An 18,964-nucleotide genomic window follows, 5' to 3' on the forward strand; every position below is an offset into this window, starting at 1 on the left:
CCTTCAACCAAACGCACCCTTATAGTAATTAAAAAATGTAAGCACTCACATATTTTCAAACTTTCGTTTAAACTTTTTCTCTTCAAATTTCTAGGGTTTTTCATCACCTCTCTGCCACACCATAATCATTAGTTTCCAATCTAATCCCGACCACCGGAAACTTTATCTCAAACCTAGAGATGACGAAATATTGTCCTTCAGAAAATGACGCTCATGGTCCAAATCTAGATAACAAAGCGTTTGCAAACCCTAGGTATAGATGTTGATTTTTCAAACTTTAAGTGAAAAAAAATTGTGAGATTTTCAAATTGAAAAGGGCAAATGTAATGAAATTTTAAATTTTTTTATTAAATAACAGTTTTATTTTTAATCCTGACTAAAATTTTAAATAAATGACTGAAATTTTGAGTTTTTCAAATCTCTTTAAGAACATATCTAAGCTTGGATGAGAAATAGTCTTCTGGCCTTTAAAAAAGGCTAATAAGCTAGCGGAACGTTCGTTTCTACAAGGATTTTCTTATAATGTTATGTTGTACATTTGTTTTAACAACTGAGTTTTATAAAAGTGAAGATATTCTAATCATTTGAATACTTTTTTCACTTAAAATATATTAAATCAAAATCAAAATCAAGCAGTGCAGGCCCACCGTCGCAAGCCGTTGGATAATCGGACATGAGAGTATGCCAAGGTGCCGCCGCCACCTAATTCTGGTAATTTTCTTCTTGCTTTGTCATTGTCGTATGTTGAATTTGGGAAAAAATAAATTTGCATGTTTTAGTTCAAACTTCAAATTTTACACCCTTTAGCTTAGTGTAAAAGATGATTTTTTTTTTTTGTGTGTGTGTTAATGGTTCATTTAAAAAATAAAGCCAGTTGTTGGTCTGACTTTGTTAGTTTGTTCGTTTGCTTGACAGAACAGTTTATAATTCCCTCATATAATTTACTGGCCGACTGCCTTGCTATTGATCACCGGGGCAAACTTTACTATCACATACCACGTCACATGGTAGACTGGGAGTGGAGGAAGAGAAGCATAATATTTGAACTTGGATTATAATCGGTTGACATAATGTGTTTTCAGGTTTTCAATCTGCTACTTCATGAAGACCTCTTTTTCTATTCTCTTATGCTTTTCTTTTTTGGCCATTTTCTTTCTTCTTTTGTAGATTTACGAACTTTGAATTATTGAAGTTGTTATTGCTTAATGATTTTCATTCTGCATGATTTATTGGTTGCAATTTGTTTCTTATGTGTAATCTTTGCCTTATTTTCTTATGTTTTCAATAATTAATGGGAGCAGATGTAATTATAGTAATAATTATGTATTTGGGTTCAATTTATAATTTTTATTTCCAGTTTCAATAACATGGTTTTTTACTTCTTGTTTGTATATAGGGATATATTTTACTAAAAATGTTTTCTTTTATAGATTCCTTCTTTCTACAAAAGGTTGGATAAACAACTTTAATATATTCTAAACGATTTTAAGTTATTTGTTTTTCTTTAAATTCTGAAGCAGATTCTAATTTTGTATATTTGAAAATGGCTATTAGCACACTATTCAGTTAGAACTAGCCTGGAATTGCTTCATGATTATTGTGCTAAAACTTGTCTCCACAGGTAATGTTGATTTGTCCAATCTTCTTTCAAGTATGGATGATCAGATAGCAAAAGCCAAAGAGGAAGCTTTAAGCTGGAAGGAATTTTGGACAAGGTAGAGAAGTGGAAGCATGCAAATGAGGAAGAAAAGTGGTTTGATGAATATAAAAAGGTAATTAGCAATAATAAACTATTTATTTCATGTGCCAGTGCGATATGGTTGGGTTATTAGTTCATAGATTTGATCTTTAAACTACTAATACCGAATTTATATTGACATGTAGAATTATTTTAATGTTTTAGTATCCCAGAAAATTAAATATAAGTTAAATGATATCTTGTGATGCATCAAATATAGGACCATTGCATTATTTTCTTGGATTAAAAGATGTGAAAGATGCAGGTGAGATATTTCTATGTCAAAGGAAATATGTCACAGATCTCTTGACGAGATTTGGTATGTTCAATTGCAGGGCTGCCAAGACTCCTCTCAATGCAAATAATAAGTTATTCTTAGAAGATGGAGTAGAAAAAGCAAATGAAACATATTTCAGAACCTTATAGGAGGACTAATGTTTTTGACAAACATGCGACTAGATCTCATGTTTGTTGTAAGTGTCATCTCTACTTACATGCATAGTCCAAGCAAACACGATCTTGAACCAGCCAAAAGAATTTTGAGATATGTCCATGGAACAACAGAATCAATTATGGTATCAGGTATGAGAACAGTGCAAAGAACTATCTTGTAGCCTTCACTAACAGTGATTAGGCTGGTTATATAGATGACACGAAAAGTACAACTAACTATATTTTTTTTTGGAGCTTAAGCTATTTTAATCGATGTTAAAGAAACAACAAGTCACATCCTTATCTAGCATAGAGGCGGAATATATTATTGCTACAACCATAACTTGTCATGTAGTATGGATTAGAAGAATATTGTAGGATTTGAAGGATGGGCAGGTTCAACCAACAACAATTTTTTGTGGCAACAACCCTTCATTGATATCTAATATGAACCTTGAGAGAACTACACATAAAAAACTAGTTATTGAAATTTGAGAGTCCAAGGCCATATAAACCCACACTAGAAGTTCATACTTTCCAATGTGGGATTCAAGTCTCATACCTCTTTACTAGCCTTGGGTGAACATTGCAATGTCGACATCACCACCCACCTCGCACTATTATAACTAGAAAACATGGTGTACAATTGCAATAGGGAAAGGTGATGTCAGCTCTGATACCAAATGATATGAATCTTATGAGAATCACACTTCAAAAGCTAGCTATTGAGATTGGAAAGCCTAAAACTATATAAACCCCATACTAGAAATTCATACTTTCCAATGTGAGATCTAAGTCTCATACCTTGTAATTAAGATCCTAACGATATCACAAATAATCTAGTTCACAAAGAAGTTTAAGATATGTCCAGGGAACAATGCAATCAATTATGGTATTAGGTATGAGAACAGTGCAAAGATCTATCTTGTAGCCTTCATTAACAGTGATTAGGTTGGCTATACTTATTGTACATTATACTTCATTATACCTATGGAAATTTCTCATATGGATACAAGAGTTTTTGTCATTATATATCCGCCAACCTTCATACAAATCCTTCAGTTGGACAAAGACGAATCATTTTTCTCTAATTGAAATATTTTTGTTTAATAAAATTGTTATGATGGAAAAGTTAGCTAATGGTAGAAATAGATTCCAATCCTCAACAAAAGAAAAAAAACTTTAAAAAGAAAAATGAATTTTTAAAATTTAAGCTTAAAAAGAAATTTATTAATTTTTTAAATTTAATGAAAAAATAATATAAACTTTAAGGTTTTATAGTTTAATAATAAAATAGTAATTTTACCTTTTATAAAGTAAAACAGAAGATATACAAAGGATGTCTATAACAAAAACAAAAAAGAAAATGAAATCCTCATGATTCAAGGTAATGAAATGAAATAAAGGAAACTAAAAACTGTTTTTGAACAACAATTATCAAAACATTATTACAAATAAGAAATATAAATGACATATACGCCTTCCTTTGTCCATGCCCTTCATAATCCTGCACTACTGCTATCATTCAACTCTATCACCTACAAAATGGACAAAATAAGATAAGGTAAATGGTAAACACTTAATAAATAGGAACGTGATAACTTTATTAAATTCCTATTTTGTCCTTAAACTTGCTAACACTACTAATCATCGAGAGTAACTATTACTCCCTTGCAATTGTTATAAACTGGTGCCTATTTCTTTGAACAAGTCTCTTATGTTCGCCTCAATACCTACCTTCGTATCATGAGCCATAAGTACATGATAGTGAAAGCTCATTTAAATAGGGCTGGATTCGAAACGAGCTTATTCGGGCTCGAAACAAGTTTTTCTCGAACGAGCCCGAGCTGAGCTTGCCTTGAACTAGCCCGAGTACGAATACAAGCCCAAATTTTAAGCAAAAAATGAATACGATCCCGAATTCAAACATCTGTTAAGCGAGTCAAGCTCGACTCGCGAGTCACTTACTCAAATGAAAAAAATTTAACTTGGAACAAATGACACCATTTGTTTCTTGAAATACGAGCTTGAAATTGAGTTGTTAAGCCTAAAATGCGAGCCCAAAGCGAATTCAAATACGAAAACACACAAACCCGAGCTAAACGCTAGCTAAGCCCGAACACTAAAATTATGAAACGAGTTAAACACGAACATGTGTTTAGTGAGCTTGGGCTCACTAAAAACGAGTTGGCCCTATTCAGGCTCGGCTCGGCTCGTATCCAACCCTACCTTTAACTATTGGAATCGTAATTGACTTATTAATCAGATTGAGTTGGTATAGGGATTTGACACCTTGGCCATGTGAGTTTCATACTGTGCAATCTAGTCCCTACAACACTATTAGACTGCGATCAAAGTCGAGCCAATGAGATATGAGATGAGACGATACTTATGAGACATGGATGATTAGATTATAGGTTGATTAAGGGAGTACCCATGACCTAGGCAACTCGTACTTAGGGTGAAGTCTGTCGATTAGTATCCTTACATTGAAAAATACTTGCCAAGATCGTTACTAGAGTGGGTATGTCGATTCCCTTATATTCGGTTGAGATATCAACAACCTTAGATTAGGATAAAAATAAACTGGGTTGGTAAAGGAAAACGAAGTATATTTGATGAAGAGATGTAAGATAAAATATTCTTGCTTATTGAGTATTTTGTACTCATTCCCTTTCTTTGTGTTTTGTAAGTGGTAGGATTAGAGGAGACGATGGTGAGGCAATGGATAAGTGATAGGCTCATTGGCGTTAGATAGCCATGATTTGAGATTATAATTTATAATTACCAGACTTTGATTTTATTTCTAGTACCGTGTGATTGAAATTTTAGTTAATGATGTTTAGGATTATTTTGAGACAATTTTTATTTTCATTAATAAAAACTTGTGAGGAATTATTCAGATATGGTGTAGATGTATGCATGTTTAATTTTAGATTAAATGGTTTAAATTGAGATAGTCATCCATGCATAATAGATTGTAATAGCACCATGACCCTAAATAATAGGATATTCAGGGTGGGATGTTATAGATGTATATTGAGATTATGAACTATGTATGATTACATGTAGTAGCACTTTTCCCCAAAAGATAAGACTTTTGGGTGGGGTGTTACAACTAGTATCAAAGTCTAGATTTTAGAAACCCAAACATTTAGATTATGATTGTGTGTACTAAGACATAAAAATGAGTATAGGGGACATATTTACGAGATAATATCATATATGAATTTGTTGTTTGCTCTAAAGAACTTAGGAAAGTTGAGTTATTATTGGGTTTGGAGGCTCACAAAACTAGTGATTTGTTTATTAATTTTATGTCAATCAAAATATGCTTCTGGTTTACTTGCAAAAGCACAATTGAGTGGGTGCAAAAGTTGTCCTACTCCTAGTTGCAGGAACGGAATTGTTCGTAGAAGATGGTGAGGTGTTTAAAAATCCAATATTATATAGGGGCACTGTAATATCTCACATTAATCAGGTCCAATATTATATAAAAAAAGTAAAATAATGGAAAAATATTACAAAGACACCACACTTAATGTCACACACCTCAAATAATCCAAACAACATTTATAAAAAAGGATAGCACTATTTAAAAGTATCAAATTATCAAAGATTGAACTCTCAAGTTTTGCAAGATTGCCAAGCTCTTTTGGATTTTCTCCTACAAAATAAATATGAATAAGAAATTATTTTTTAGAAGGCCAACATACTTATTCCCATCTAAGGTTTAGTGCAAACTAAAACTTATACTTGCTAACTTTTGAAAATTTAAATACTCACCCATTTGTTAAATTTTGGTACTACTATCAGAGATACAATTGTCATTTAGAAATTTTATTTAAACTCATATTTTAAGATTACTCTTAAGTTATGAAATGTTTGTTTTTGCCCACTAATCTCATTTTTTTCCAAGTTTAAAAACTGTCTTCCCCCCCCCCCCCCCCCTCGTCTAGGGTTTTAAATTATAATCCTTTTCTTTAACTACCCCCCAACTTTCTAGAACATTTCAATTTCACCCCTTCTCTCTCCGTCATTTTCCATATCTAATCTCTAGCGACTATCTGTTGGCTCTCTCCCTCCCCCCTTCCCTCCCAATCACTCTCCCTCTCCTCTCCAACTGTTTTCGTCAGAGACAAAGACGATTGGTCTTCGTCTAATGACGACTTCTTCGACAAGTCTTCTTCAGATGAAGATTAGTTGTCTTCCTCTTTGTCTAAGATAAAAACTCATGGATGGTTGAATGCTATCCAAACTTGTTCTTAAAGACATAATGTTTCCTTTTTTCTACTCATTGATATTTGTGCTAGTATTTGCATAATGCACTCCTACATTTCTAGTACTAAACTCATTCCCATCCCAACTTTTAGTAGTAATTACACAAATATTGATACTTATAAAGAGACAGTAACAACCACAAATCTAAGTCAAGAGATGTTAACAATGCACATACGTGGAAAACTAAGATTTGACAAATAAACTCAGAAAACAAAATTGATGAATTATCAATAAAAAATGGATAATATCTTGACTTAACAACAAGACTATTTCCAAAATCTGAATTTGTCTTCATCTTTTTTGCCACTTTCTCTTTATTAGTCAATCTCTAAACCCGTTTGCAAGTCAATTTGTCCCACTTTTTAGAAAAAATTGAGCATCTAAATTGAAATTCCACAAAGCAATTTAGCGGAGAGACACAAATTCTACATTGGCGGAAAGGGCGCAAGGAAAGACTTGCTAATATTGACTTCTTACCAACTAAGCTCTCTATCTTTCTCTCGTTTAACTTTTATCATTATATTTGCTTTTATTTTATTTTTTTAGATTGGTAAATATATTTGCTTTCACTTTAGAAAAGAACTTATATAATATATAAGTGTGTATATATATATATATATATACCAAATTTAAACTAAAAGATTGTCTTATAAGTTAGATTGAATCAAATATTCTTTAACTCATATTCAACTGGATTATTAATCAAATCTAAAACTATAGCCTAAACTGAATTGATATTCAAATCTGAATCAATTCATTGTTATTTTTATACACATAATTAACGTATCATATATTCTTGTTGCTTAATGTATCATATATTATTGTTGCAAGATATGAAAGAATATATGTCTCCATTGGAACTATAAGATATGAAGGAATATTTATATATCTTCCAAGTGTTGGTTATGTGATGCTCTCCAGCCTTTTGCCAATATGGGAGGGGATGTATAATTGATCATTTGACTAAAAGAAAATTTGTTGATGTGTTATGAAATCCTTCTTATTTTCATATAGAATTGCTAATGTAATAGAAAATAACGTAACAGTATGCGGTAAAAATAGGGTTAGGTTCTATCTAAATTGTTTGAGCTGGGACTGAATAAACCAAGTTAGAATTTAATGATTAAACTTGTTTTTTTTTTAAACAAATCAAATTCAAAGTTGATCTAATTATTTGAGTTTGAATCAATTTGAATTAAATTTAAAATTAAATTATTTTCAAATTGAATGTAAATTTTAACTCATTAATCTCAAATTGATTCCTTTCAATTTAAGTTGAGCTTGATTGGAATCAAATCCAACTTAATTACTCGCTTTTGCCTTCTCTTAAGGCTGCATCTGAACTTTTTTTATGAAAATTTCAATACTTTATCGGTTTTGCTAAATTTCAATTTATTAGAGCTCTTATATTATTGAAGATATCCTCCTATTTGATTTAATATTGATTTGTTATTATTTTTTAACATTATTTCTGATTTTTTCGAATATATCATTTTATATATATTATAATATAATTAAATAAATTTAAATTAATAATAAAATAAAACTTAATTATATAATAATATATTAATATTTATATATAAAATATTTCTCATATTATATCAACTCAAAACGGTTGCTGCCAAAGGTGCTGCCCCACCTACTCACTAGGGAGCAGGCCGTCCACTAACCAAGTAACATGACGTGCTCATAGTGCTTTACTTGGATGGCCCTAACTCATTCGTTTCTTTATGTTAAGACTGGTCATGAAAGTTGCCTAAGGATTATTATATTACGACTTGACCGGTATAATCAGGTGGATTATACCGATTTTCACTTATTTATTTGATACTTATTATTTATATAGAGAAAGATGTTGATTTTTTATTTTGTCTTTCTCCCAATATAGATTTCCTTTGTTTTATTACGATTGTGTAAGGTTTACTTAATCTTTATCATTATCTATTTGTATATGATCATTGATTATTTTTTCAAGGAAAAGGTTTTGTCTTTTTGGTTGGATTGTTTGCATAGAATTATTTTGATACATATCTGACTTTTAAGAATAATTTAATGCAAGTAGCATTCTATGTCTTGATCAATGGGGGGAACCTACTCACTTGGGAGCAGGCCGTCCACTAACCAAGTAACATGACATGTGTTCATAGTGCTTTATAACATCTGTCAACAAGCCCACACTCGACAAATCTAAGTTGTGCTCTCATGGAGAAATATCTATTTCTCAGCATTTTGTTAGCTTTCTTAGTTCATTTTTTGACACTTCCCTTCGTTCATGGACAAGTAACCGACATTTCCACAGACAAACAAGCTCTTCTTGCCCTGAAAGCTCGAATAAGCCATGATCCAAGCAATTTGTTGACCAGCAATTGGTCCACAAGTTCTTCTGTTTGTCACTGGATGGGCATAACTTGTGATGCTCGTCACCTTCGAGTAACAGGTTTGAATATACCTCACTTGGGTCTCACAGCCACCCTTCCTCCTCAACTGGGAAATCTATCTTTCCTTTCAAAGCTAGACATCAACAACAACAGCTTTTATGGCGCTCTCCCTGAGGAATACGCACAGTTACGTCGACTGAAATATCTTGTTTTGAGTCGTAATAGCTTATCGGGTGAACTCCCTGCAAGTATTTTCGATAATCTTCCCAATTTGCAGTTGCTTTATTTGCATTCTAACATGTTCGAGGGAAAAATACCATCGACCTTATCAAAATGCAGAAGCTTGCAAAACTTATCCTTGTCATTCAATAATTTCACAGGAGCCATTCCGAAAGAAATTGGAAACTTGACACAGCTTGGAGCGATCTATCTAGGATGCAACGAACTACAAGGTATGCTACAGAGATTCCTTTTATATTCCTTGTCATTCAATAATATATTGCTTATTTATAATGTTTTTGTAGGAGAAATTCCAAAAGAGCTTGGCAATCTTGCAAAACTGGAGCTATTATCACTGTCAAATAGTTACTTAACAGGAACTATTCCAAGAGAAATTGGGAACTTGACATTAATCAAGTATCTATATATTGACTCGAACAAATTAACAGGTAAATAATAAACCTCTCTCAAAACTTCATGTTATTATGAGCTGTGGAACTCATCACCTTCGAGTAACAGCTTTGAATTTGAAAAAGGTAAATAATAAACCTCTCTCAAATTAACGTGTTAAGATGAATTAATTTTATTTTGTTATAATAATCCAATTCACTAACTTGAGCTATCATATTTTTAGGTGAGATACTGTATGAAATTGGCAATCTTCATAGTCTTGAGGAGTTGGATCTTGCACAAAACCACCTAGTTGGCCCTGTCCCAACTACTATATTCAACATTTCAACAATGCAAATACTTTCATTGGCGGTCAATCAACTCTCCGGAATTATTCCATCAATTGCAGAGCTTCCAAACCTTGAGGGTCTTTACTTGTGGGGAAATAATTTCAGTGGGCCATTTCCCAATTTCATCACCAATGCTTCCAAGCTCTCCTTTATAGATATCGCAGATAACTCATTCTCAGGCTTCATTCCTAGCACAATTGGTAATTTAAAAAATCTTGAAGGATTTTATTTACAATATAATTACTTCACATCTACTCCTGATCTAAGCTTTCTTTCCAATTTGACAAATTTCAAGACTTTAAGATATCTAATCTTAAGCGGAAATCCACTAAATAGCATGCTTCCAGGTTCCATAGGGAATCTTTCTTTTTCTTTGGAACATTTTTCCATAAATGATTGCAACATTGGTGGCAAAGTTCCCAAAGAAATTGGAAACTTGAAAAACTTGATAAATCTACAATTACAAGATAATGAATTGATTGGACCAATTCCAATTACTATGGATGGATTGTAGAATCTCCAAGGTTTGTATCTTCAAAATAATAAATTTGAAGGACTCATCCCTGAATTTTTTTGTCATTTAAATGAATTGAATGTGTTGAATTTGGGGGGAAACAAGTTCAATGGAGCCATACCTGCATGTATCGGCAATCTCATTGCACTGAGAAATTTGTTTTTACATTCAAACAAGTTAACTTCTATACCATCAACTATGTGGAACCTTAAGGATCTCTTGTACTTTGATTTATCATCAAATTTTTTGGACGGATCTCTTTCATTAGACATTGGAAATCTTAAGGTTGCCATAGCTATAAATCTTTCAAGGAATCATTTTTCAGAAGATATTCCAATTGCTATTGGAAGCCTAGAAAATCTACAATCTCTCTCTTTAGAGTACAACAAATTACAAGGCTCCATTCCTGAAACATTTGGCAACTTGAAAAGCTTGGAATTCTTGGATTTGTCTGGAAATAACCTTTCTGGAGTGATTCCCAAGTCTTTGGAGGCACTCATATACCTCAAATATCTAAATTTATCTTTCAACCAACTAAGTGGCGAAATTCCTAGAGTAGGGTCCTTCAAAAATTTCTCAGCTGAATCATTTATGGGGAATCTCGCATTGTGTGGACCTCCTCAACTGCAAGTTCCATCATGCCAAAAAAGCACTCATCGAAAATCAAGCGCTAAAAAGGTTTTCCTGTTGATTTTTTTGCCAACATGCATTGCAATCTCATTAGTTGTCCTGGTTCTTATGTCTTTGTTTATTCGGAAAAGGAGAACAAGGCCAACTACCAATGTTGATTTTTGTCCTAGAGGAACATGGAGAAAAATTTCTTACCAGGGACTTGTGAGAGCAACGGATGGATTCAGTGAGAACAACTTGCTTGGCAAAGGAAGTTACAGTTCAGTTTACAAAGGAAGATTAGATGACGGAATGGAGGTTGCAGCAAAAGTATTTCTCTTGGATTTTGAAGGAGCTCTTACAAGTTTTGAAACTGAATGTGAAGTGATAAGAGGTGTTCGTCATCGAAATCTTGTCAAAATCATCAGCGGTTGTTCAAATGATGACTTTAAATCTTTGATACTTGAATACATGCCTAATGGGAGCTTGGAGAAATTGTTGTTCTATGAGAAGAATGTTTTGGACATTTCTCATAGACTGAATATAATGATCGATGTTGCTTCAGCTTTGGAATATCTCCACTTTGGCTATTCAATCCCAATCATTCATTGTGACGTAAAGCCAAGCAATGTCCTACTAGATGAACATATGGTTGCACATTTGAGTGATTTTGGCATTTCAAAGCTCTTAGGTGAAGAAAATTCCATGACACAAACAAAGACCCTTGCCACCATTGGTTATATGGCACCAGGTAATTGTTTCATTTTTTTCCTAAGATGACAACATATGGAGATATGAAACTATCAACTTATTTTATTGAAACAATCGAATTTTGTTTTTTTTATTTGAGAGACTTTAACTTTCAAATTTTTATATTGAAAGATCCAAACTTTTAAATCTTCCTATATAAAAAACCAAACTTCAATATTTTCTATTAAATGTATTAAACAAACACAATTAAATTGATTTTGTTTTGTTTAATTTTGGAAACAAGGTCATCAGTTGGTATTTTTAATAGGAAATAGTAAAAATTTAGTGATTTAATAAAAAAATTTGAAAATTTGGTTTTTTAATAGAAAAAATTGAAAGTTTAATTATATTAATTAAATAACTTACAAACTTTAGATCCTTCATTAAAAATAGATGATAGTTTGATACCTCCATTTGTTGTAATTTTTTTTATTAAAACTTCGATTTGTTACTGTTTATGTGTAGCAATGAAAGTGCACTTATATAATTACTGTGATTAGAATACGGGAGAGAAGGAAAGGTATCTAGACAAGGAGATGTGTACAGCTATGGTGTTATGCTAATGGAAACATTTACCAAGAAGAAGCCAACAAATGAAATGTTTACAGGAGAAATAAGCTTAAGGAGGTGGGTTAGTGAATCATTATGCAGCACAGTGATGCAAGTCGTGGACACAGATTTGCTTTCAAGGGATGATGAAAATTTCTCAAGCAAGGAAGAATGTGTGTCGTCTATCTTAAGCTTGGCTATGGAGTGTACAAGAGAATCACCTCTGGACAGGATCACCATGAAAGAAGTAGTGACAAGACTCATGAAAATGAGAGCCCAACTTGTAGAAATCAGAACAAGAAAAGGCAGATGGGTTTTGAATTTAGGCTAACTTCCTTCTATTTTCAATAAGAATAAAATTGTAATATAAATGATCAGTCACATACCTTTAATCATTTCTTTTGTCTATGTTATGTTATCTAACTATGGATAATTGCTTTTGATTCATAGATAGAAATGGAAGAACTGGCTAGCCAACGTCCTTTCAATGAGACAGCCTGAGTTTGACAACCTTCTACCTCTACCATGAGTTTGATGGCAAGTATATGCATGTTATAAGGTCAACTTTGATTAAAAACAAGTTCTTGTAATAAATATTTAAATTTGATGGATCTTAGTAATGATAAAGTATAGGGGTTTTGAAATTTTCCTATTTTCACTGGAGATGAATTATAGTGTCAAACCAATTTAGAGAACCAACATAAAGATCAACACAATCACGATCAAACAACACTTCCAACCTACACTACAGGGAGCCCACTGGATCCACACAGTTCACTTACACAACAATCCTCTATGCCTAGGAAGCCACAGAAACACCAGCTCGTTCACACACCAGCAGCCAAGAAATCCACCAGAACTGCCCACCAGAAACCAAAAAGAGCAGCTTGCAAAAATAGAAGAAGGCACAAGTAGAAGGACAGATGCAGCAGCCGAAACAAACAGAACCAGGGAGGCACCTCCCACCGAAAGATAGAAACAGCAACAACAGAGAGCAAAAACGACGGCACCAGCAAGAACAGAAGCAGCACTCGGGAACCTCCAACAGGAGCGGCAGCAGTACAAATAAGGAGATTAGCAGAAGCAGACTGTATTTTCCAGGGATGGGAGCTCCAGCAAGAACAGGGCAGCAAACATCAGGATGGCACAGCAACGGGTATGGAGGACACCAACTCAGACAGCGGAGCTGAACTAGGCACAGGACAGCAAACCACCAGGTGGAACCACAACCAAGAGCCATCCACGCAAAACACTGCTGGAACGCTCCAGGACAGACAAGAAAGACTCTGGGAGAGAAAGGATAGGAAGGTGCCAGCAAAACTGGCAGCTAAGAACACAAATTCGGCAGTAGTAAGGCAGACAAAGGCCAACATATCCAATGAACCCAAATGCAGGAAAATACCAACAGGGGAGAGGGATGCAGGGATCAGCGACTCCAGAGAAGGAGAAAGGCAAAAGAACATGAGAGGATTCCAGCACTAAAGCAGCTGCAGAGAGCCAACCAGAGCCAAAATAGACCAGTAGCATAACGGCGCCTCCACAGGACCTACGAACACATTGGAAGAAGCTAGGCCGATGCAGAGGAGAACCACAGAAAGCCAGAGACCACCAGGGAGTTGCAGAGAAAAGGCTGAAAACACACCATGAGAAGGAAACAGGCCGGAAACAGAGAACGCAGGATGAAGAACCCATAAAAAGTCTAGGAGCAGAAGAGATGAGGCGGTGAAGAGGGACATGCTAGATTTATTTCATAGAACAAAATAAAATAAATCATTCAATTATAATCCCAATATCTACGTATAGATTATAAAATACTGAATTAAACTTTAGAATTTTAGAAATACCTAGATCTTTATACAATTTGAAACTAAAAAACCTATTGAAATCACCTGAAATTATCTGTCGAGATCACCTCTCTATGTGACTTAGTCTTCGACTCCAAAAACCTCTCTGAATGACAGCTTTGAATAGGTAAGTTATACAGCATTTATTTTGCATTTGGTTTTGGAGCAGGGACCTAGCCAATTTATAGTAGGTTAAATGACACCCTATCAAGGCCCAATAAACCTTAAGACTCACACTTATGTTGTCCACCCAAATCATAACTTTTAAGTGTATTAAGCTTATCCTAATTGATCACTTAAACTCATCTATAAACTGTCATTGGACTATTCAATTACCTGGTTTTATTAAATCAAAATCATAATTAATGTTAGTCCACATCAACAAATTTATAACATTCTCCCACTTGGGAAACATTAATTATTTTTTATTTTATTTTAAGAAAAAGAAAACAATTTTTTTTGACTCTCGGGTAATTAACATTTTTAACTTTAAGTGGCCACTATTTCAAAAAAACAAAATAGTCCAAAGATAAATTATACTTTAATAAACAATCCAGTTAATATGACCATCAATAACGAACCAAGATATAAGGTGGAGGCTCAAGGCCGTCCACAATAGACATAAGGTGTTAGACTTTAAGAAAAAGAAAAAGAAGTGTTTTCCAAACTAGCCATCAAAAAATTTTTTGACAACAAGAGAGGAGATGACAAGGTAAAGCGAAAGAGTAGTTAACTATACGTTTAGTAATGTAGAGGGAGAGTCAATATTTATTGGGTGGAGGAAATTGAGGTGGCCATTTGAAGTGAGTTCAGAGTTGGTTAGGAAGGGACTTGAGTAGAGTAGAATAAGATTAATAAAAGAAAACAAGGCCGACAACTAAGAAGTAGAATAAAGAAGGGAAGAATAACCAAATAAACTCTATGTATTTCTCTATGACTTCTTCTCTATTGTTTACAAATGATTTTTCACATAATTATGTACATTTTGTAGATAAAATTTAATCCAATATCAGAATTTAAACTCAAATAAATCTAATATTAAAAGCTAAACTTTAAGTTAAATTTAATCTCAAAGTTTAAATTTAAATGTAATTTAATCTCAAAAAGTGTCAACTCAATTCTAAATTTTTCTTTGATAACAATTGTGTCTTTTTATTTTACTCATCTCATTTTAAAGCTATTTTTTACACACTGGACAGATTCTTCTTTAAAATCCACTTGATTGATGTCTCTACTATGTCTCACCATTCGACCTCTCATCGTCAATGTTTGCTTTTAGTGCTTTTAGTGTCCTCCCTCTTTCTTTGTGGCATCACTGTTTAGGACATGTCTCATTTGACAAGTTATTTGGGCTTCTTCAATCCACTTGCATGAGCTTTATGGTTCAAAATTGTCTCGATGAATTTAAATCAAACTATTTTTTATTTAAACTAAATTTGAGTTAAAAAGTATTCAAATTCGACTCAATTTGATTTGATTTATATCCACTCCTACTGAATATGACACAAAAAATAACATTCAAATATAAATTATTTAAATGAAAAATCAAATAACAATCACAGTCTCACTCTTCATTCTAATCATCATCCACAAAACACGCCCCTTATGCCATTATGTTAACAGCAGAGCGCTCGCTCTCTCTGGGCAGTGAAGAGGCGACACTCCTCTATATCCCAGTTCACTTCTCTTCAAAAAAAAATTTCCCCATTTTTTCCTTGCCAGACAGAAAACCTCATATCTTCGTCACTGTTGGTTGTCTTTGTGGCTTCAATCACTGTCTCAATCTTCATTCTAACGTCATTCAACTGTTTTCGTAGTGGAAACGTTGTCTCAATCGTCATTTAACTCGCCGGTAAGTAGCTGTGTTGGTGCTTTATAGCAGTTTTTTCTCTTTCTTCCCGATTTGTGTTTTTTTTTTGAACGAATTGTTTTATGCTTTTTGTTAGATTTACTTTTGGCTTGATGTAGAAGTTTTCGATTTTTAGGGTATTAAAAATGAGTGGTTTGTTTGGAATGGGCATTCACTATTTTTACGCCCAGAATATAAAATTATCTACGACCTCTTTGATTTGTGAATACTAATGTTGCTTCCTCTCTAGCAATGACAGATGCATATATGCTCAAATGTATTAGACTTCACTTATAAGTGTCTTTGTCTTGCATTCATTTGTGAAAGCGTTGAGATAGGGGTGGCTTTGTCTCAAACATGCCAGGTTGTGAACTGTAACCATCTTTTACCCAGTTCATTGTTTTAATCTATTCATCTTAATTTCTAGGAGAAATTATTGAAAAGTTCATTAAAATAAACTATACTCATGGTTTAATGTATACAGAACTGATGTTCTAAACAAATAGAATTGTTTGGTCATTTCTTGTTAATCGGCTGCATATATTATTGACTCAGTTTCCAGTTTATGTAACTTTTTATATCGGTCAAATCTATCTGGATGGAGAATAATTTCAAATTTTTAATATTCCCACTTCCGTTTTCCTAAAAGTCTCTCTTACATTCAATGAGTTATTTGCTTGGCATTCTGATTGGATTAGTTGATAGGATATTTGTGGCAATCCATTCACTTGATAAATACTTCAACATTAACTTCCAAAGAAGAAAAAATAATAAATTTGTTGTGTTTCACAGCATGGTTGGGGTGAAATTTTTGGGCTCTTTGATTAATATTTTGGGTTCTGAAGTGGTAATTTCTGTGTCTTGAGATATAGCTTTATTGTCTTGCAAATTCTTACATTGAGCATTATTTTGCTGTTGTTTTCCCTTCAATTTCCGACACTTTCCTGGTTATGTTCGTGTAAATTTTGAGTTTAAAAACTAAAATCCCTGGAAGTCTTCTGAGTGTTAAATTTGAAGAGATTGAAAGGGAGTTGCTACTTTATGAATTTTAGTAGAAGAGCCTAAGAAAGAATCTGGCTTGTTTAAATTATAAGGACAACTCTGCATAGTGTGAAAATTTAAATGAATTTAAGTAAAAATGAACATATGATCCTCGTTGTCAGAAAGTTTGGAACACATTACTGTACTTCAAAGTTTTGGTGATGGAACGCTATCAATGCATCTGCTATTAGCATAAGGGCTCATGGAAGACATCCAACCTCTTGTATGAGGTTGAAATTTCTGGCAATAATATGCGGTTTTAATGAGCATAATATTAGCTTATCACAAATATATTTATGTGTTCCATCCTTAACTTATAGTTACTGTAACAATAAATTTGTTTGTACATAGAACAGTTTTTCTTGTCCCTTACAACTCATGTGGCTTTTATTCAACTAATCTGTAGTTCTTAATATTTTTTATTTAAACCAAAGAGTTCTTTTCATCTGTTATCTGTGTTGTTCAATTTCCAGGCTTTCTTTTCATAAGCTAACATCACTTTCTGCCTTGGAATTTTTAAGTGGATATTTTCTGTGTTGTAATGGCTAGTTATTTTGGTTTGTTGATGAAAATATGAATAATTTTTGTTCAATTGAGGACCCATATTTTTTTTAAAAATAATTTTTAATGGTTGTGGGGGCTTATTTATTTTATTTCCTTTGCTTTTTCACCGTATTTTCTATCCAGATAGTTTATTTCTGCTTTTGCAATTACAAATTATCAAATGGTACTATAAGCCTTTCCTGTTTTTGGATATTTTTGTTTGGCATAGTTTCAAGGTCTAGCTAGTGCATTGATAAAGCTGTGGAACCTCTCGGAGACACCTGTCATTGAGCAAAGAAAATTTGACCATGTTACTAGTTTGGCTTCTTCCTCGATTGACGAAGTTGTGAGACAAGGATGCCTTGCTCTAGATGTTGTTGAGCAAATAATCTGAAAGCCAGGAAGATGAAAGAGTTGGTATTCAAGAGGCAAAATGAGCTTGAAGAAATCTACTGAGGGGCTCATATGGATGTAGAAAGTGATGCAGCATGACAGATTATTCTCATCAGCTTGATAGGTTCAGGTCTTAATCCTGTTTTGGAGTTGATTAAATCTAACCTGAATTAATTGAAGTATCTAGTTTTTTGTTATTCACTTATTATAGAGCTTTCACTCTTTTCTGTTTTGGATGAAATCAAATTGCATTTGACTGCTATTTAGACTGTATGGTATATAGGGATATATTTTACTAAAAGGATTCGTTTGGTTGTAGTGTTTTAAAGATTACCTTGATAATTTATTTTTTATTATTTATATTGTCTTGTTTGATTTGTCAGTAATAAAAGATTATAGTAATTTTCTATTACTAATGCTGACATAACAAGTAATATAAGTGGTAATCTGATTACCACATTTATCTTATGTATTAAAATATTCTCAAGATAATCTTAATTTTATTATAATTATATTTTAATTTATTAATTTTTAACACAAAAATAAATTTATTTTTAATTAATATAACAAATAATATAAAAAATATTTAAAAATAATTATATTCAAAGGCATTTAAGTAAAATAATTTATTAGTATTTTTTTATTACCGTTAACTAAACACATTAATTATTTATACTATCAATTTTTATCAAATTTTATCAAACGTAATAATTATTTATATCCAATAATCTTCTTAGTAATCTATCTTTAAGATAATCTTTTGATTTTTCCTCCTTTCGACAAAAGGCACACTCCAGAATCTATGTGTTGACTCAACGTTCTCTCTCCGCCGCAGGAAGGGTCAACAGGCTGTCATATTATAGGCCAACTGACTCTTTCCCACCCAAGGTTCCTACACTATTTATAACAATTTCTACACGCTAAATTTCAAACATTCAAAAATCCCACCACCCATCATCCATAAATGTTAAAAAATTCTGTTTGATTTTTCTAAAATGACTATTTTACCCTTTTTCTTTTAGGATTTTAATATTTTATAATCTCAATGTTTTCCAATATTTTTAAAACTTGCCTAAGAAACTCA

General features: G+C 32.9%; 1 protein-coding gene and 1 long non-coding RNA gene across 2 annotated transcripts in view; both read left to right on the forward strand.

The window, feature by feature from the left end:
* The window catches only part of LOC123226808 (probable LRR receptor-like serine/threonine-protein kinase At3g47570), a 33,912-nt gene extending 21,042 nt beyond the window's left edge, over positions 1–12,870 (forward strand). The window contains exon 4 of the mRNA XM_044651324.1: positions 12,162–12,870. Within this exon, the coding sequence (XP_044507259.1) occupies positions 12,162–12,541 (380 nt within the window). The 3' untranslated portion in view covers positions 12,542–12,870. The remainder of the gene's footprint in view (positions 1–12,161) is intronic.
* A 2,755-nt stretch (positions 12,871–15,625) lies between these two features.
* LOC123228172 lies at positions 15,626–18,142 on the forward strand. The gene is made up of 2 exons (XR_006504633.1): positions 15,626–15,906; positions 17,717–18,142. It is a non-coding gene; the product is annotated as an uncharacterized LOC123228172 (long non-coding RNA).
* Positions 18,143–18,964: the final 822 nt, after the last annotated feature.

Source organism: Mangifera indica, chromosome 10 (assembly GCF_011075055.1).
Source record: "Mangifera indica cultivar Alphonso chromosome 10, CATAS_Mindica_2.1, whole genome shotgun sequence".
Taxonomy (NCBI): domain Eukaryota; kingdom Viridiplantae; phylum Streptophyta; class Magnoliopsida; order Sapindales; family Anacardiaceae; genus Mangifera; species Mangifera indica.